The sequence below is a fragment of the Chiloscyllium punctatum genome, chromosome 1, assembly GCF_047496795.1.
Source record: "Chiloscyllium punctatum isolate Juve2018m chromosome 1, sChiPun1.3, whole genome shotgun sequence".
Classification (NCBI taxonomy): domain Eukaryota; kingdom Metazoa; phylum Chordata; class Chondrichthyes; order Orectolobiformes; family Hemiscylliidae; genus Chiloscyllium; species Chiloscyllium punctatum.
Genome location: NC_092739.1, coordinates 162,107,975 through 162,126,663, shown reverse-complemented (window position 1 = coordinate 162,126,663; position 18,689 = coordinate 162,107,975). Strand labels below are relative to the sequence as shown.

Sequence of the window (18,689 nt, the reverse complement as noted above, 5' to 3'; positions counted from 1 at the left end):
TCTTGTGTTTATCCCATCTATCCCTATTAGAATTTTATGGGTGTCCATGAGAATTTACTCTCCTCCCAACTAATTCTTCTAAACTCCAGAGAATATAATCCTCACTGAATCAGTCTCCTTTTTTACCTCAATCCTGCTGTCCCAGGAATCAGTCTGGGAGATCTTCATTGCACTCCCTCCATTGATGGACCATCTGCCCACTGATAAGGAGGCCAAAACCAGGTGTGGTCTCACCAAGATCCTGTACAATTGCAGTAGGACATCCCTGCTCCTGTACTTGAAACAACTTGTTTTGAAGGCCAACATGTCATTGGCCTTCTTCACTTTCAGTGACTATTGTTTAAGGAAACCCAAGTCTTGTTGCACCCCTCTCTTTCCTGACCTATCACCATTCAGGTAATAATCTGCCCTCCCGTTTTTGTTGCCAAAGTGAATGACCTCACATTTATCCATGTTGTACTTCATCTGTCCTGCATTTACCCACTCATTCAACTTCTCCAAATCAGACAATGTTTTCTCTGTCTATATATCACAAACAGCAGAATGAGGCACGGGGGGAGGCTATCAGCTCCCTGAGCTTGCTCGGGGGGTGAATGTGACTGCCCCACAATATCCTCCTGAACCTCAGCAATCTTTGCCTTCAGCCATTCTTTGAAGTCATTTGGAATGCTCCAGCTGTTGACACACTACATACCCTCCTACACACTTAACGTTTCTCATGTTTCCTACATGGAATATAAACCCTGTTGGATTTTAAAAAAAAATTCCCAGTTCTTAGTATCAAAGTGCCTAAAGAAGAGGAGGCCATTCAGCCTATTGTTCTAGTTGTTGTGTTGTATCAGACCAAAGGTGCTGCTCTCATATTAATGGTGGTGATTTAACATGAGGGCCACCAGATCTCAGATGAAGACAGTCCTTAATAGTACACTTAATCCAGTGATGGGAATTGAACCCATGCTATTGGTATCATATGTCTTTATAAACCAACAATCTGGGTCTGCTCCTGGGCCTGGCCAAACTGGCCATCAACAGGTCCAGGCAGCGGGCCGTGAAGGGGGTCGTTAGGGCCGACTGCCTGCCCCTCTTCCGGGGTTACGTTAGAGCCCGGGTGTCCTTGGAGAAGGAGCACGCGGTGTCCACCGACACCCTGGAGTCGTTCAGGGAGAGGTGGGCGCCGCAGGGAGTGGAGTGCATCATTTCTCCCTCCAACTCTATTTTGATTTGATCCCTACCCTCCCCTTCACTGTTTTGATCACACAGCATTGCCCTGTGGTTTGAAGGGCAGTGCTTGTCACTGGCCACTCGGGTGTCTTTCCTATCTTCCTGGTGGTGGAAATTGAATAAAGATTCGTGCACTTTGTGTCTTTTCACTGTGTCTCACACCTGCACACACACACCATGGGTGCTGGGGAATAAAAATAAGCACTACCGCACTTAGGCGGTAGTGTGGGGGTTAAATATAAAAAAAATAAACAGGAGATTATGTCAAAAAAAAAGAAGAAAAGAAAAAAAAAGAAAAAAAAAATAAACCAACAATCTGGGTCTGCTCCTGGGCCTGGCCAAACTGGCCATCAACAGGTCCAGGCAGCGGGACATGGAGGGGGTCGTTAGGGCCGACTGCCTGCCCCTCTTCCGGGGTTACGTTAGAGCCCGGGTGTCCTTGGAGAAGGAGCACGCGGTGTCCACCGACACCCTGGAGTCGTTCAGGGAGAGGTGGGTGCCGCAGGGAGTGGAGTGCATTATTTCCCTCTCCAACTCTATTTTGATTTAGTCCCTACCCTCCCCTTCACTGTTTTGACCACACAGCATTGCCCTTTGATGTGAAGGGCAGTGCTTGTCACTGGCCACCTGGGTGTTTTTCATATCTTCCTGGTGGTGGAAATTGAATAAAGATTCGTACACCTTGTGTCTTTCACTGTGTCTCACACCTGCACACACACACCATGGGTGCTGGGAAGAAAAAAAATAAAAAATAAAAAAATTTTAAAAAACCAACAATCTGAACTAAACCAATTCGTATTATTCCAGTACTGGTTCTACGATATCAAACAAATCCTATCCCTCTCCCCATGCTGTTCCACGTTCTGTTTTTCTACGTATTTAATCCACTTCATTTCGTTTTCTTTCAAACCATCCATTCCAGATTAAATCTGGAGCGTTGAAACCTGATATTTTAGCATCTCGAACCGCCCCTAACGTGTACACTGTGGGCCATGCACCTAAAAATAAAGGAGTTTGCAATAATTGTATTCAGACGGGGAAGGCAAGGTTGCTATTTTGAAACAGAGGGGAGTATTGTGGGAGGGACAACCCCGCCCAGTATTTCAGTTTCAAACCAGCCTTCCAGAGGAGAGAGGGACAGGGCTAGAGTCGCGCTACAGGGTGGGAGGAAGAGGAGGTATTGAAACCAGCCACAAAAATCCCAGCCAAAAAGCGGTCCAACAAAACTAGTTTCAAAGTGGATGCTTTTTACTGGCCTGACGATGCGGAAGTAGCAAATGCACGGAAGTTTGGAGGAGAAACTTCAGAATACGGGTTTGTTTTGAGAAGTGGGTTAGAGAGAGAGAGAGAGAGAGAGACACGAGACTGGAAGATGGACAAAGCCATTAAAGAGGGACAGTTGTATGTCTTGCTACTTAAATTCGGCAAGGTAAGGGCTTTAATTGCCACTTATTGATATTGACATTTCAACTCACTGGCTTATGAAGTTGTTACTTGGGACAAATGAGGTCGGGGAGCGTCGACTGCTGGGTGCGCTGTTGTCTTTAAAAGCAGATCCGCTGAACGTGTTACTTTGTTTCTGTCCATTTATTTTGCATGACATTTTATAGCAGATTTTAATGCATTATTTGTGGACCTTTTCCCTCTCATTGTAACATACTTCCGTAATGTTTGACAAGAGGTTTTGAGCTGAAAGTAAGAAGATCAGCTGATTCCAGAAATGATTTGTGGAAAAGTGTTTGGAGTTTAACTTTTTTCCCTGTTCTATAATTACTAATCCAATGGACAATAGAATGTGCAAAGGGAAGTGGTATGTTTTGGTGCTCGGTTCAGGATGGGGGTATAAGGGGGTTAGTTACAGAAGGTGTGATAACATTCCATTTTAAGAGTGGCATCTCTGCTCTGTAGACCAATTTGAAAGCTGTGTTTATGATTTGCCCCTCAGCTCCGGGGGTGTGGGGGGGTTTCTGTTGTGGGATACTGTGGGGTTACTGGGGGCGGGGGAAGTGGTAGACTAGTGGCTGCTTGTCCTTCAGATGTGGCTGTTGCTGGCAAGGCGGGTGTTTAATATCTAAGCCTGGTCCCAAATGAGCAGACAGTGGGGAGTGGGGGTTGGTGGTGGTGCTGGGGAAGCTGCCCTTGTGAATCACTGAGGGTCTTTCGACACCGTTTCAAAGTTCTGATCAGAGTCCAGCACAGTGGTGTGGTTCTGAATCACATCGAGGCCCAGAATGGCTCAGAATAGCACATTTCCTTCCCCAAAGTACAGCAGTTGGGTTTTTATGACAATGCACTGACTTTGTAGTCATTTTCATTTTGCTGAGCACTGTATTTTAAATTCATTTTTGGAAAAAAAAATTGATGTCTATGTTGGATTGGATCTGTAGGGCCCCTGCAATACCCAAGTGCATTTTCAGAATGGTCACTGGTTAGTGATTAGAATTGCACATCTCATTCCCCCTTCTTTTCCATTCTTCTTAAGTTTGATTTTTCAAGTTTGACTATTAGTCACCTTCAGCAATTGTCTTGAGATGCTGGAAGAGCATCTCCTTAGATCTTTGAGATGTACAGCATGGAAACTGACCCTTTGGTCCAACCTGTCCATGCTGACTCAATATCCTAAATTTATCTAGTCCCATTTGCCAGCATTTGGCCCATATCCCCCACAAACCTTCCTATTCATATACCCATCCAGATGTCTTTTAAATGCTGTAATTTTACCAGCCTCCACTTCCTCTAGCAACTCATTCCATACATGTGCCACCCTCTGCATGAAAAAGTTGCTCCTTTGGTTCCTTTTATATTTTCCCCTCTCACCTTAAACCTACTTTCTTAGCCTGGGAAAAAGACCTTGTCTATTCACCCTACCCATGCCCCTCATGATTTTATAAACCCCTATAAGGTCACCTCTCAGCTTCTGATGCTCCAGGGGAAATAGCTCCAGCCTATTCAGCCTCTCCCTATAGCACAAATCCTCCAACCCTGCCAACATCCTTGTAAATCTTTTCTGAACCCTTTCAAATTTTGCAACATCCTTGCTATAGCAGGGAGACCAGAATTGAATACAGTATTCCAAAAGTGGCCAAACCAATGTCCTGTACAGCTTCAACCTGACCTCCCAACTTCTATACTCCATGCACTGACCAATAAAGGCAAGCATACCAACTGCTGCCTTCAATATCCTATCCACCTGTGACTCCACTTTCAATGAACTATGAACCTGCAATCCAAGGTCTCTTTGTTTGGCGATGCTCCCATGCCATTAAGTGTATAAGTTGTGCCCTGGTTTGCCTTTCCAAAATGCAACACCTCATATTTATCTAATTGAAACTCCATCTGCCACTCCTCAGCCCATCTGATCAAGGTCCTGTTGAACTCTGAGATAACCTTCTTCTCTGTCCACCAATTTTGGTGTTACCTGCAAACTTAGTAACTGTTCCTCCTATATTCACACTCAAATCAATTATATTAATAACAAAAAGCAGTGGATCCAGCACTGATCCTTCTGGCATACTGCTGGTCATAGGCCTCCAATCTGAAACTTATCTATGCCTCTTAACTCTGTGATCTGCCTGTATTGCTCACAAGTCAAAGCTTTTCACTGTGCCTCAGTATATGTGACAATAAACTCAATTCAATTCAAATTCAATCTGTGTTACCACAGTATTTGTCTGGGACATTGGATGCCAATTCCACTATGTCATCCCCTTCCCCCTTTTTAATGTGGTTTACATTATTCTGAACTTTCTGCAACATTTTATGGGGTGACTGCCTTGAAAAAAAGAAACAGTCATCAAAGTTTGCCAAGGTGAGGAAAATTCTTGGAATTTTTTTACAAGCTCCTCCTCATTCCTCTAGCTTTTGTTTAGCAACACCTCTGTGACTCAAATTAATACTATATCCTGAAGCATTCCAACCTAACTAGTTACTCACCAGGTTGAACCACAGTTCCTATATAACTGGACCCACTTTATTAATGGTAGGTGAAAGCACTTGCCTTTAATTAGTGTCTTTTATAGCCTTGGAAAATCCCCAAATACTCCGCAACTTTCTAAATACGAATTATTGTCACTTCTGATGTACGAAACGTGGGAGAACTTAGCAAGCCATTGAGGGTTATACCTGAAACGTTGACTTCTCCACCTCCCTGATGCTGTCTGGCCTGTTGTGTTCTCCCAGCCTTCTGCTTGTCTATCTTGGATTCCAGTATCTGCAGGTTTTTTTTCTCTAACCTTTTTTAGATTAGATTACTTACAGTGTGGAAACAGGCCCTTCGGCCCAACAAGTCCACACCGCCCCGCCGAAGCACAACCCACCCATACCCCTACATCTACCCCTTACCTACACTACGGGCAATTTAGGATGGCCAATTCACCTGACCTGCACATCTTTGGACTGTGGGAGGAAACCGGAGCACCTGGAGGAAACCCACGCAGACATGGGGAGAATGTGCAAACTCCACACAGTCAGCTGAGGCGGGAAATGAACCCGAGTCTCTGGCGCTGTGAGGCAGCAGTGCTAACCACTGTGCCACCGTGCCGCCCAAACCATGGTCACACAAACAACAGTGTAAAAATAATGAGATCTGTTCAAGTGATATTGGTTCAAGAAAAAAAATTGTTCTGAGACACTAGGGGAGGCTATCCCCTTTTCTGTCCATGAGAAGGCTGTTGGGCCTCAGTTTGATCTCTCATGATAGAGTGCTGAACTCCCTCATGTGAAGAATCACTGTGCATTATAGAATTACAGTTCAAGATGGGACTTCAATCCACAATACTCTGACTCCAGAGGGAATGCTACCAACAGGGCAGCACGGTGGCACAGTGGTTAGCACTGCTGCCTCACAGCGCCAGAGACCCGGGTTCAATTCCCACCTCAGGCGACTCTCTGTGTGGAGTTTGCACATTCTCCCCGTGTCTGCGTGGGTTTCCTCCGGGTGCTCAGGTTTCCTCCCACAGTCCAAAGATGTGCAGATCAGGTGAATTGGCCATGCTAAATTGCCTGTAGTGTTAGGTAAAGGGGAATTTATGTAGGGGAATGGGTGGGTTGCGCTTCGGTGGGTCGGTGTGGACTTGTTGGGCCGAAGGGCCTGTTTCTACACTGTAAGTAACCTAATCTAATCGCAAACAATGAGGTTATTTGTTGCTCAGATCAACTTTAAATCAGAAGGCTCTGGGTTTGAATTTGGCTTAGATTTAAAGAGAGAAATCCAAAGCCAGCAGTCAGTACAGGGTTAGGAGTTCATAAGGTACAGGAGCAGAATTAGGCCATTCGGCCCATAGAGTCTGCTTCACCATTTGAATGGCTGAGATGCCCCTCATCCCCATTTTCCTGCCTTCTCCCCATATCCCTTCAACCCATCACCAATTAAAAATCTGTCTAACTCCTCCTTAAATTTATTCATTGTCCCAGCGTCCACTGCAATTTTGGGATAGTGAATTCCACAGACTTTCAACCCTCTGGGAGAAGTAGTTTCTCCCTCAGCTCTGTTTTAAATTTGCTGCCCCTTATCCCAAGGCTATGATCTCTTGTCCGAGAATGCCCCACACAAGGAAACATCTGCTCCACGTCTATTTTATTCACACCTTTTATCATCTTGAATGCCTCAAATTGATCTTCCCTCATTCTTCTAAATTCCAGAGAGCATAGGCCTAAACTGTTCAATCTCTCTTCACACGGCAAACCCTTTAGCCCTGGGATCAATCTAGTGAACCACCTCTGAACTGCCTCCAATGCCACTACCACTTTCCTCAAATAAGGGGGCCCATACTGTCCACAATGCTCCAGGTGCAGTTACACCAATATCTTGTACAGTTGCAACAAGACTTCCTTGCCTTTTATATTCTATTTCTATAGCTCTAAAAACGAGCATTCCATTTGCTTTCTTTGTTGTCTGCACGTTAGTTTTCTGTGACTTAGCTTTCTGAGTACACCTGGATCCCTCTGCACCAGAGCACCAAAAGTCTCTCCCCGTTATGATATACATGGCAGGTACTCATGTGACTCAGCCAACATTGCCTATCTCACACGCAGCAGGCAAGGATGCCCTGAGGCATGCTACATTGGTGAGACTGAGCATAAGCTGCGGCAACAAATGAATGGACACTGCACAACAATCAACAGACAGGAGTGTTCCCTCCCAGTTGGAGAACACTTCAGCGGTCCGGGACGTTCGACCACAGACCTTCGGGTGACCATCCTCCAAGGCAGATTTTGGGGCAGGCAAGAACGCAAAGTGGCCGAGCAGAGGCTGCTAGCCAAGTTCAGTACCTGTGGGGATGGCCACGCAGACGCTCTTGGGTTCCCACTCCCACTCCCACTCCCACACGGTGAATTTGTACTTGCAGAGTTACATTTTATTTTGCTCAAAAACTGCATTAATCCATGAAAGAAGCTGAAAGAAGGGATTTACAGATTAGAATCAGTCTGAACACTGGGGCACAGACAACCTCACCCAGGGCACCTCACACTTTCAGTGCGTTATCTGGGTCAACGTGGCTTCTATTGTTAAAGTTCACTTGAAAATGTAACTTTTGATAAAGTTCTGGAATTTACATATGAAAGAACTGAAACCAACATGCCCATTCGAAAGGATGAGAGACTTAACAAACAATCCAAGTTGTTTTCAATACATAATTTCAGTTACAACCTTTGCTATAAATTGTGTCCTATGATGCAACCCCCTGATGAAGGAGCAGTGCTCTGAAAACTAGTGCTCCCAAATAAACTTGTTGAACTATAAACCTGGTGTTGTGATTTTTAACTTTGTATACCCCAGTCCTACACTGGCATCTCCAAACCATAGTTATTTATTGCCTATCCCTAATTGCTTTGGAGTCGGTAATGGAGTTCTTCTTTCTTGAACTGCTGCAGTCCATGTTTTGGGTTGACCCACAACGCCCTTAGGGAGGGAATTTCAGGATTTTGACCCAGCTGCAGTGAAGGAACAGCAATATATTTCCAAGTCAGGAGGATGGTGAGTGACTTGGAGGGGAACTTGCATGTGGTGACGTTTCAAGTATGTGCTGCCCTTGTCCTTTTAGATGTAAGTGGTAATGGGTTTGGAAGAAGCTTACTACGGATCTTTGCTGAATTTCTGCAGTGCATCTTGTCGAAGGGGCACGGTATTGCTGCTGAACTTCAGTGGTGGAAGGAGTGAATGTTAAAGGTGGTGGATGCGATGCCGATCAAATAGGCTGCTTTGTCCTGGATGTTTTTTTTTGTTTTGTGATGCAAATTTTGTTTTCTTTCCATTTCCTCAAATTTGCTGCAATGATACATTTGGAAGTTGAGATTTCATGTTTCCATAAGGAGTAGTGAATTATTAAAGGAGGTAGGGCCAGGCAACGCTATTTTTGTTTGAGATGTGATATATAAGTGACTGTTTAACAAAGGGAAATGATGAGTTTTGTAAATTATGCTATTGCAAGATTTGGTTAAGATATGCTTAAGGTTTGCAAGCATGTTTGATGATTTCCTGCACGTGATAGTTTTTGCCGTGTGCTTTGCATCTAAAACATAGTTCCACTATTAATGTATTGTGTTTCAAAGTTAATTTTGCATGTACTGTGTATTAAAATAAGCTTGCACTGATGCAACCTGTTTGTGACTGAACATTTGTTAAAGCATAAAACAAAGAGCTATAGATGCTGGGGATCTGCAACACAGACAGGAATTGCTGGAGAAACTCAGCACAAATGGCAGCATTGTGGGATGAAAGCAGAGTTAGCTTTTGAGTCCAGTGACTTTTCATCGGACTGTTAACAGCTTGGTACTTTATGCTGAAGATTAAGTTGTGGTGTGGGTAAAGTGGGAAAGAGAGATGGAGATAGAGCCCAGAGAGACTGAGAAATCAAAGAGAGGGGTCAGGACCAAAGGAAAACTTAATTAACAATAAGAGCTAAGAATAGCTGAAAGTGGGTGAATTGTACTGCATGCAGGCTCATAGTGTTCAGTTTTGGGCTCCATATTGTAGGAAGGAGGGACTGGCCCTGGAGTGTGTTCAGAGGAGAATCGTGAGAATAGTCCCAGGAATGAAGTGCTTAACATTTTGAGGAACATTTGAGGACTCTGGGTCCATACTCAATGGAGTTCAGAAGATTTGGGGTGGGGATTTAATTGTAACATACAGAATACTGAATGGCCTGGACAGAGTGGATGTTGGGAAGATGTTTCCATTAGGAGATGTTTCCATTGGCAGGTGAGACTAGGACCCAAGGGTAAACCTTCAAGTAAAGGGAAGACCTTTTTTAGAATGGAGATAAGGATTAGATTAGATTAGATTAGATTACTTACAGTGTGGAAACAGGCCCTTCGGCCCAACAAGTCCACACCGCCCCGCCGAAGCGTAACCCACCCATACCCCTACATCTACATTTACCCCTTACCTAACACTATGGGCAGTTTAGCATGGCCAATTCACCTGGCCTGCACATCTTTGGACTGTGGGAGGAAACCGGAGCACCCGGAGGAAACCCACGCAGACACGGGGAGAACGTGCAAACTCCACACAGTCAGTCGCCTGAGGCGGGAATTGAACCCAGGTCTCAGGCGCTGTGAGGCAGCAGTGCTAACCACTGTGCCACCGTGCCGCCCACATGGACATGGAAGGATGGAATCCGGCCGTAAGGATATTGAGCTTGATGTTGAGTCCCGCTGACTGCAGGGTCCTTAAGTGGGAAATGTGATATTTTTCTTCCAGATTGCGCTGAGGTTAATTGGAAAACTGCAGCAGGGCTGTGATGGCAATGTTGGCCAGGGAACATGGTGGTGTGATAAAATGGCAGGCAACTGGAAGCTTGGGGTCATTTTTGCAGAACGTAGGTATTCTGCAGAGTGATTACCCTGTCTGTGTTTCATCTTCCCAGTGTCTAAGAGACTGCGTTGTGAACATTGAATGCAGTAGACTAGATTGAGTTAAGTACAAGTACATTGCTGCTTCATCTGGAAGGTGTGCCTGGGGCCATGGATGGTGGAGGTAAATAGGCAGGTGGTACACCTTCTGTGATTGCATGGGAAGGTGTCGTGGGCGGTGTGTGGACGTGTTGGGAAAGGAGGAGGAGGAGGAGTGGACCAAAGTCTTCTGAAGGGAATTGTCCTGGGAATGCTGCCTAGGAAAGTATCTATCTGGTCTTGGTATCCTGTTGGAGGTAATAGAAATGGTGGCTTAAATCTTTTTGGATGTGGCTGCTGAAATGTGGTAACTGAGGACCAGCCGGACCCTATCCGTGTTGTGGAAGAAAAGAGTGAGGGCAGGAATGCAGGAGATGGGCCAGACAGGCTAAGGGTCCTGTTGTCCACAGTAATGGGGAATCTTTGGTTGAGGAAAAAGGTGGACATTTCTAAGGATCCCCCGTGGAAGGTGGCATCATCAAAACAGATGTGACAGATGGGGAATGGGATGGAGTCCTTATAGGAAGCAGGGTGTGAGGATGCACAGTTAAGGTGACTGTGGGAGTCAGTGAGTTTGTAGTGGATATCGGTGGCTGGCTTATCCCTGGAAATGGAAAGAGATGTTGAGAAAGTAAAGAAAGGAATCTGAGAAGGACCAGGTGAAGATGAGAGCGGGGTGGGAATTGGAAGCAAAGCAAAGTAGCAAAACATTTCCAGTTCCAAACGAGAGTGGAAAGCAACACTGATGATGTCATCAATTATACTGGGGAAAAAGTTGTGGATGGGGCGGGAGTAGTACTGGAACAAGGAATGCCTCATGTACCCCACAAAGGGACAGACAAAATTGGGGCTCATGATACACATGACCATCTCTTTCACTTGAAGAATGTCAGAGGAGTTTAAAGGAGAAGTTGTTCCAAGTCAGGGTGAGCTCAGCCAGGGGGAGGAGGGTGGTTCAGGCTTGCTTTCTAAGAAGTGGAGAGCTCGGAGAACATCCAGATGGGTGCTGCTTCCCTCTTGTGCTGTTTTTGAGAATTTCCTGCCTTGTTTCCTACATTGTGATATCGACCACTCCGTAAAGTCCTTGGTGACATCCAAGTTTGGGACAGGGGCTATATAAATGCAAGTTCTAAGTTTCTGTCACCTCTAGTGATTACTTGTCTCATTGTTGCATTAATCATGGACGATTTCACCAGACGCCCACACTCTGTTTCCTCCGTTTTGTTTAAATTTGTTTGAGCGGTAACCACTTCCCGTAAAGGAGGTGGATCTGGGTTGTAGGCTCTTCTCTTTTTTTCTTCTTCCTAATTTCTGCCGTCTTCTCTGTTGCTGACTAATGATGGTATACAGCTCCATAACTTGAACAAAATGACCATTGTGTAAATGAGCTTGACATTTAGATGCCTTTCACATCCTTGGGATGTCTCAAGGCACCTCAGGTCGTTTTTGTCTAAGTAATTGCAACATCCCAATTTAAATGCAGGACAAAATCAGATCACAGGTTTTGGGACCTGGAGTAATGTTGGGCATGATGATGGTACTGGATACATAGTTGAAAGGGAGAGATTTGCAGGTGAACTATTTAATCCGTGTTTAGATTAGATTTTTAGGTTCTCTACAGTGTGGAAACAGGCTCTTCAGCCCAGCATGTCCACACCGCCCCTCCGAAGAGTAACCCACCCAAACCCATTCCCCTACCCCTGACTAACACACTTAGCACTGTGGGCAATTTAGCATGGCCAATTCACTTGACCTGCACATTTTTGGATTGTGGAAGGAAACCAATGCAGCCACAGGGAGAATGGGCAAACTCCAGGCAGGAATCGATCCCAGGTTCCTGAGACTGTGAGGCAGCAGTGCTAACCACTATGGTGGGTGGAGTTTGTTGTCAGGACATTCTCCAAGATTCCCTGTTTTCCAGAGAGACCAGCTTTTTATTTGTCATTTCTACCATATACTACTGATTCAGTAAAAATGAGACCGTGTTCCTCCAGGACTGAGGGTACTACATGGACAGCAGAAACTACACAATCGTACATAAATTGCATAAAAGGTGCAAAACACGCAAGTTACAGTGTAACAGAAGAATGATGGATAATAGACATTTTTTCTAGCAGCAATACAAAAGAATTTCAAACAGGAAAGAGTTCAATTATACTGAGTTAAGGAGCTTGATTGCTTGGGAGGAGAAACTGTTGTGCAGTCTGGCCGTGAGATCCCAGATCCGGAATCTTCTGCCACATGGCAGGAGGGAGAAGGGTTTGAGTGAGGTGCGTGTGGGGTCTTCCACAATGCGCTTAGTCTTTTGGATGCGGCGTGTGGTGTAAATGCCTGTAATAGAGGGAAGAGAGACCCTGATGATCCTCTCGGCTGTCCTCACTATCCGTTGTATGGTCTTACGATCCGAGACCGTGCAATTCCTGAATCAGTCAGTGATGCAGCAGCTCAGTGTACTCTCAATGAACCCTCTGTAGAAGGTGGTGAGGATTGGGGGGGGGTGGGAGGTGGGCTTTCCTTAGTCTGTGCAGAAAGTAGAGATGCTGCTGGGCTTTCTTGGCTATGGAGCTAGTAAGAGAGTGAAGGAGAAGGGGCTAGAAAAGCTGAAAGGACTGAAGGTAGAGAAATCATCTGGATCAGATGGATTACACCCCAGAATTCTGAAGGAGATAACTGGAGAGGTAGCTGAAGCGTGAGTGTTGCTCTTTCAGGAATAGCTGGAGACAGAGAGGTTCCCAGAAGATTGGAAAATTACAAATGTAATTTTCCCCCCCCCCCACCCCCCCCCTTTAGAAAGGGTATAAAGCCAAAATGGGCAATTACAGACTGACTTAGCCTGACCTCGGGTCGTTGGTAATGTTTTGGAGTCTGTTGTGAAGAATGAGATTTCTGAATACTTGGAAGTGCTGTGGTAAAACAGGGCAGAGTCTGCCTCATTTCAGCAAGAGGAGGTCATAGTTATAGAGATGTACAGCATGGAAACAGACCCTTCGGTCCAACCTGTCCATGCCGACCAGATATCCCAACCCAATCTAGTCCCACTTGCCAGCACTCGGCCCATGTCCCTCCAAACCCTTTCTATTCATATACCCATCCAAATGCCTTTTAAGTGATGCAATTGTATCAGCCTCCACCACATCCTCTGGCAGCTCATTCTATACATGTACCACCCTCTGCATGAAAAAGTTGCCCCTTAGGTCTCTTTTATATCTTTCCCCTCTCACCCTAAACCTATGCCCTCTAGTTCTGGACTCCCTGATCCCAGGGAAAAGACATGGCTGACAAATCTGCTAGAAATCTTTTGAGGAAGTAATGAGCAGGTTAGACCAAGAAGAGCCAATGGATGTTATCTACCTGGACCTCTAGAAGGCCTTTGACAAGCTGTCACACAGGAGGCTGCTGAGCAAGATAAGGGCCCATGATGTTACAGGCAAGGTACCAGCATGGGTAACAACTTGGCTGTCTGGCAGAAGGTAGAAAGTGGGGATAAAAGGGTCCTTCTCAGGATGGCAGCTGGTGACAAGTTGTGTTCCACGAGGGTCAGAGTTAGGACCACAACTTTTCACTTTATACATTAATAATCTGGATGAAGGAACTGCGGGCATTCTGGCTAAGTTTGCAGATGATACAAAGATAAATGATTAGATTAGATTAGATTACTTACAGTGTGGAAACAGGCCCTTCGGCCCAACAAGTCCACACCGCCCCGCCGAAGCGTAACCCACCCATACCCCTACATCTACATCTACCCCTTACCTAACACTACGGGCAATTTAGCAATGGCCAATTCACCTGACCTGCGCATCTTTTGGACTGTGGGAGGAAACCGGAGCACCCGGAGGAAACCCACGCAGACACGGGGAGAACGTGCAAACTCCACACAGTCAGTCGCCTGAGGCGGGAATTGAACCCGGGTCTCTGGCGCTGTGAGGCAGCAGTGCTAACCACTGTGCCACCGTGCCGCCCACTAAGTAGAGGGACAGGTAGCGTTGAGGAGGCAGTGAGACTGCAGAACGATTTGGACAAGTTAGGTGGGTTGGCAAAGAAATGGCAGATGGAGCACAATGTGGGAAAGTGTGATGTCATGCACTTTGGTAGAAAGAATTGAGGCATGGACTGTTTTCTAAATGGGGAGAAAATTCAGAAGTCTGAAGTGCAAAGAGACTTGGGAATTCTAGTCCAGGATTCTCTCAAGGCATGTATGCAGGTTGAGTCAGTAGTTAGGAAGGCATATGCAATGATGGCATTTATTTCAAGAGGACTAGAATATAAAAGTTGAGATGTACCTCTGAGGCTCTATATAAGGCTGTGGTCAAACCACAGACTTGAGTATTGTGTGCAGTTTTAGGCCCCAAACCTCAGGAATGGGTCCAGAGGAGGTTAATGAAAATTATTCCAGGAATGAGGAACATTTGAGGACTCTGGGTCTCTACTTGATGGAGTTTAGAAGGATTGGGGGGGGGGGGGGGGGGGGTAGAAATCTAATTGAAACTTACAGAATACACTATCTCCAGGCCATTCTGTATGTTGGGAATATCTTTCCATTGGCAGGAGGGACTAGTACCCGAGGGTACAGTTTCAGAGTAAAGGGAAGACCCTCGAGGATAGCAATGAGAAACTTCTTCAGCCAGAGAGTTGTGAATCTATGGAATTCACTGCCACAGAAGGCTGTGGAGGCCAGGTCATTGAGTATATTTAAGACCAAGATAGATAGGTTCTTGATTGTCAAGGGGATCAAAGGATATGGGGAGAAAGTAGGAGAATGGGGTTGAGAAACTTATCAGCCATGGTTGAATGGCAGAGTAGACCGATAAGGTTTCCCACAGCAAGCTATTGTACAAAATGCAGAGGAGTGGGTTTGTGGGAGATATAGCAGTTTGGATCAGTAATTGGCTTGCTGAAAGAAGACAGAGGGTGGTGGTTGATGGGAAATGTTCACCCTGGAGTCCAGTTACCAGTAGTGTATTGCAAGGGTCAGTGTTGGGTCCACTGCTGTTCATCATTTTTATAAATGACCTGGATGAGGGCATAGAAGGGTGGGTTAGTAAATTTGCAGATGACACTAAGATCAATGGAGTTGTGGATATTGATGAAGGATGTTGTAGGTTATAGAGAGACATTAGATAAGCTGCAGAGCTGGGCGAGAGGTGGCAAATGGAGTTTAATGCAGACAAGTGTGAGGTGATACACTCCGGTCGGAGTAACCGGAATACAAAGTACTGGGCTAATGGTAAGATTCTTGGTAGTGTAGATGAGCAGAGAGATCTCGGTGCCCAGGTACACAGATCCTTGAAAGTTGCCACCCAGGTTGACAGGGTTGTTAAGAAGGCATACACTACACTGTTTTAGCTTTTATTAATAGAGGGACCAAGTTCTGGAACCGAGGTTATACTACAGCTGTACAAAACTCTAGTGCAGCTGCACTTGGTGTATTGTGTACAATTCTGGTCACCGTATTATAAGCAGGATGTGGAAGCTTTGGAAAGGGTGCAGAGGAGATTTACTAGGATGTTGCCTGGTATGGAGGGAAGGTCTTACAAGGAAAGGCTGAGGGACTTGAGGCTGTTTTCGTTAGAGAGAAGAAGGTTGAGAGGTGACTTAATAGAGACATATTAAGATTATCAGAGGGTTTGATAAGGTGGACAGGGAGAGCCTTTTTCTAAGAATGGTGACGGTGAGCATGAGGGGGCATAGCTTTAAATTGTGGTGTGATAGATAAAGGACAGATGTCAGAGGTAGTTTCTTTACTCAGAGGAGTAAGGGCATGGAATGCTTTGCCTGCAATGGTAGTAGATTCGCCAACTTTAAGTACATTTCAATCGTCATTGGACAGGCATATGGACGTACATGGAATAGTGTAGGTTAGATGGGCTTCAGATTGGTATGACGGGTCGGCGCAACATCAAGGGCTAAAGGGCCTGTACTGCACTGTAATGTTCTATGGTGGGCCAAATGGCTGAATTTCTGCTTCTGTGTTTTATGGTCTTTATGACCTTGATTTGAATTGATAGGGGATGGTTGTATTCTTTGAAGAATTTTTAATTTCTCAAATCATTTGCAAGATTAATCTGCCATTAACGAAACCAGCACTTACTTGCACAATCCTAATCCATGGTGTTGGGGACCTGCTATCTTGAATAAATCTGCTAGACAATTTAGAGTCATAGATTTCCTACAGTGTGGAAGCAAGCCAGTTGGTGCATCAAGTCTATGCTGACCTTCCAAAAAGCATTACATTCAGACCCGTCACCCTACCTGTAACCCTGCATTTCACATGGCTAATCCACCTAACATGCACATCATTTGGACTGTGGGAGTAAATTGGAGCAACCAGAGAAAACCCATGCACACACAGACAGTTGTCTAAGGCTGGAATTGAAACCTGGCTTCCTGGTGCCACGAGACAGCGGTGCTAACCACTGAGCCACTGCACCATCCCAGAAGGAAGTCAAATGTTAACCATATTGATATGGATCTATAAATCATTACAGAGCAGACTGGGTCCTTTTCCCTAAAGGGGAACCAATTAATGCTTCATAGTAGTGAATGAGGTTTGAATTATCTTCTGGATTACTAGCTGAGTCATATAATTACATTGCCAAACCCACATAGTTGACTCTTTATCTTCTAAACTTTGAACTGAGGATTAAGAGCTGGTTATATCGTCTTTTTGAAAACAAATCTTCATAAAACCCATCCCTTTTTGTCTAGCTTTGGGAAGAAGGAACTTGTTTTGAGTATAGGACACTATAAGGCCATTCATCTCAACATGATCACTCTCCTCATTAGCCTCTTCCTTTCTTCACCTGTCATTATAACATTCCTTTCTCTCTTGCATTTATCCATCTTTCCCTTAATTACATCATACTTTTCATTACCATTTTATGATTGTGCATTCCATTCTGAGTAATTCAGATTTCATTGAATGTAAAGCCATTCACAACCTCAAGTTCAAATGTGTTTCACAGAGAATTACTAATCCTAGCCCTCTTACTATCTCCTCCTTTGGGATGGTATAAATTTTTTTTTGAGTATATTTCATCTCATCTGAAGTGTATTGGGATGCTTTTTGTGTGTGAAACGCATAATGGAAGGTGTTCATTGTTAATTTGATTTTATTGTCACGTACAGTCAAAAGCATTGTACTACATGATAACCAAACATATCATACCTTCCATAAGTACATCAGGGTAATCGGGCAGGATATAGTGTTATAACAACAGGGAAAGTGCAGAGAAAGATCAACTCGAATATGAAAGGTCTGTTCATAAGTCTCACAACAGCGGGGAAGAAGCTGTTCTTAAATCTGTTGGTACAAGTTTTCAAACTTTTGTATCTTCTGCCCAATGGAAGAGAGTGGCAAGGAGATGGGAGGGGTCTTTGATTGTGTTGGATGCTTTCCCCAGGCAACAGGAAGTGTAGATGGAGTCAATGGGAGGAAGGCTAGTTTTCACAATGGACTCCGTAATTTCTTGGGCAGAGCAGTTGCTATACTAAGCTGTGACGCATCTGGATAGGATGTTTTTTAAGTTGCATCTGTGGAAATTGGTCAGAGTCATTGTGGACTTGCTGAATTTCCTTAGTCTTCTGAGGAAGTAAAGGCTGTTTTGACTGTAGAGTCAACTTGGATGGACCAGGTTGAATTATTGATGATATTTACTCCTAGGAACGTAAAGCTCTCATCCACCTTCACCTCAGCACCATTGATACAGACAGGGCCATGTCTTCCACTCCATTTCCTGGAGTCCTTTTGTTTTGCTGCCATTGAGGGCAAGATTGTTGTCTTTGCACCATGCTACTAAGCTATCTATCTCTTTCCCGTACACACTCGTTGTTTCAGATCCAGCCGACTATGATTGTGTCATCAGCAAATATATAAATGGAGTTAAAACTGAATTTGTCTGCACATTTGTGATGTATAAGGAGTATAGCAAGGGGCTCAGTATGTAGCCATTGCGGGGCACCAGCTGAGGATAATTATGGAGGAGCTGTTGTTGCCTTTCTTTACTAATCTGGTGACATTATTGAGTATTTGGACACATGGATGGTTAATGCTATGCATCCAAAGAAAACCATAATTTTACACACAACACCCAAGCTTTGCTGGGTTTTGACACACATTGCTTGGTCTCTGTGAGGGAAAGCTCTTTGTTTGTTAGATATTGATACCTATAATCAGAAAGCCGAATGCAGCATAACCATCTAACTTGCTTTCCATGCTGTGCAATTTCCAATTTGCCTGGATGTTGCATGTGCTTTATTTTGTTTCTGGGTGATCTCCATCTAACAATCAGTATTGAGTCACTGAGACTTCTCTTGAGTGGTAGCCCTGGCCCAGCCTCTTCTATTTAATGAAATATTGACACATTGGCATCCCTGAAAATGAAGTCATGACTGAGCCATACACTCCTAACCCCTGGGTTAATTGACTCACATGCTATTCATCAGGTACAGTTCCAAGGGAACACCCTTGGAATTGTACCTTGCTCAATTTGCTCTTTCTACATAACACAAAGTTACTCAGTGAGTGCCATCAGCCTTTCTGACTTTCACTGATGGACCACAAGTCTTTTCCCATC

At 44.8% G+C, this 18,689-nt stretch overlaps 1 protein-coding gene across 1 annotated transcript in view; it reads left to right on the top strand.

Annotated features, from left to right (window-relative positions):
* Positions 1 to 2,357: 2,357 nt before the first annotated feature.
* The window catches only part of dok1b (docking protein 1b), a 79,644-nt gene continuing 63,312 nt past the window's right edge, over positions 2,358 to 18,689 (top strand). Inside the window, exon 1 of the mRNA XM_072577823.1 lies at positions 2,358 to 2,650. Coding sequence (XP_072433924.1) covers positions 2,594 to 2,650 — 57 coding nt within the window. The 5' untranslated portion in view covers positions 2,358 to 2,593. The remainder of the gene's footprint in view (positions 2,651 to 18,689) is intronic.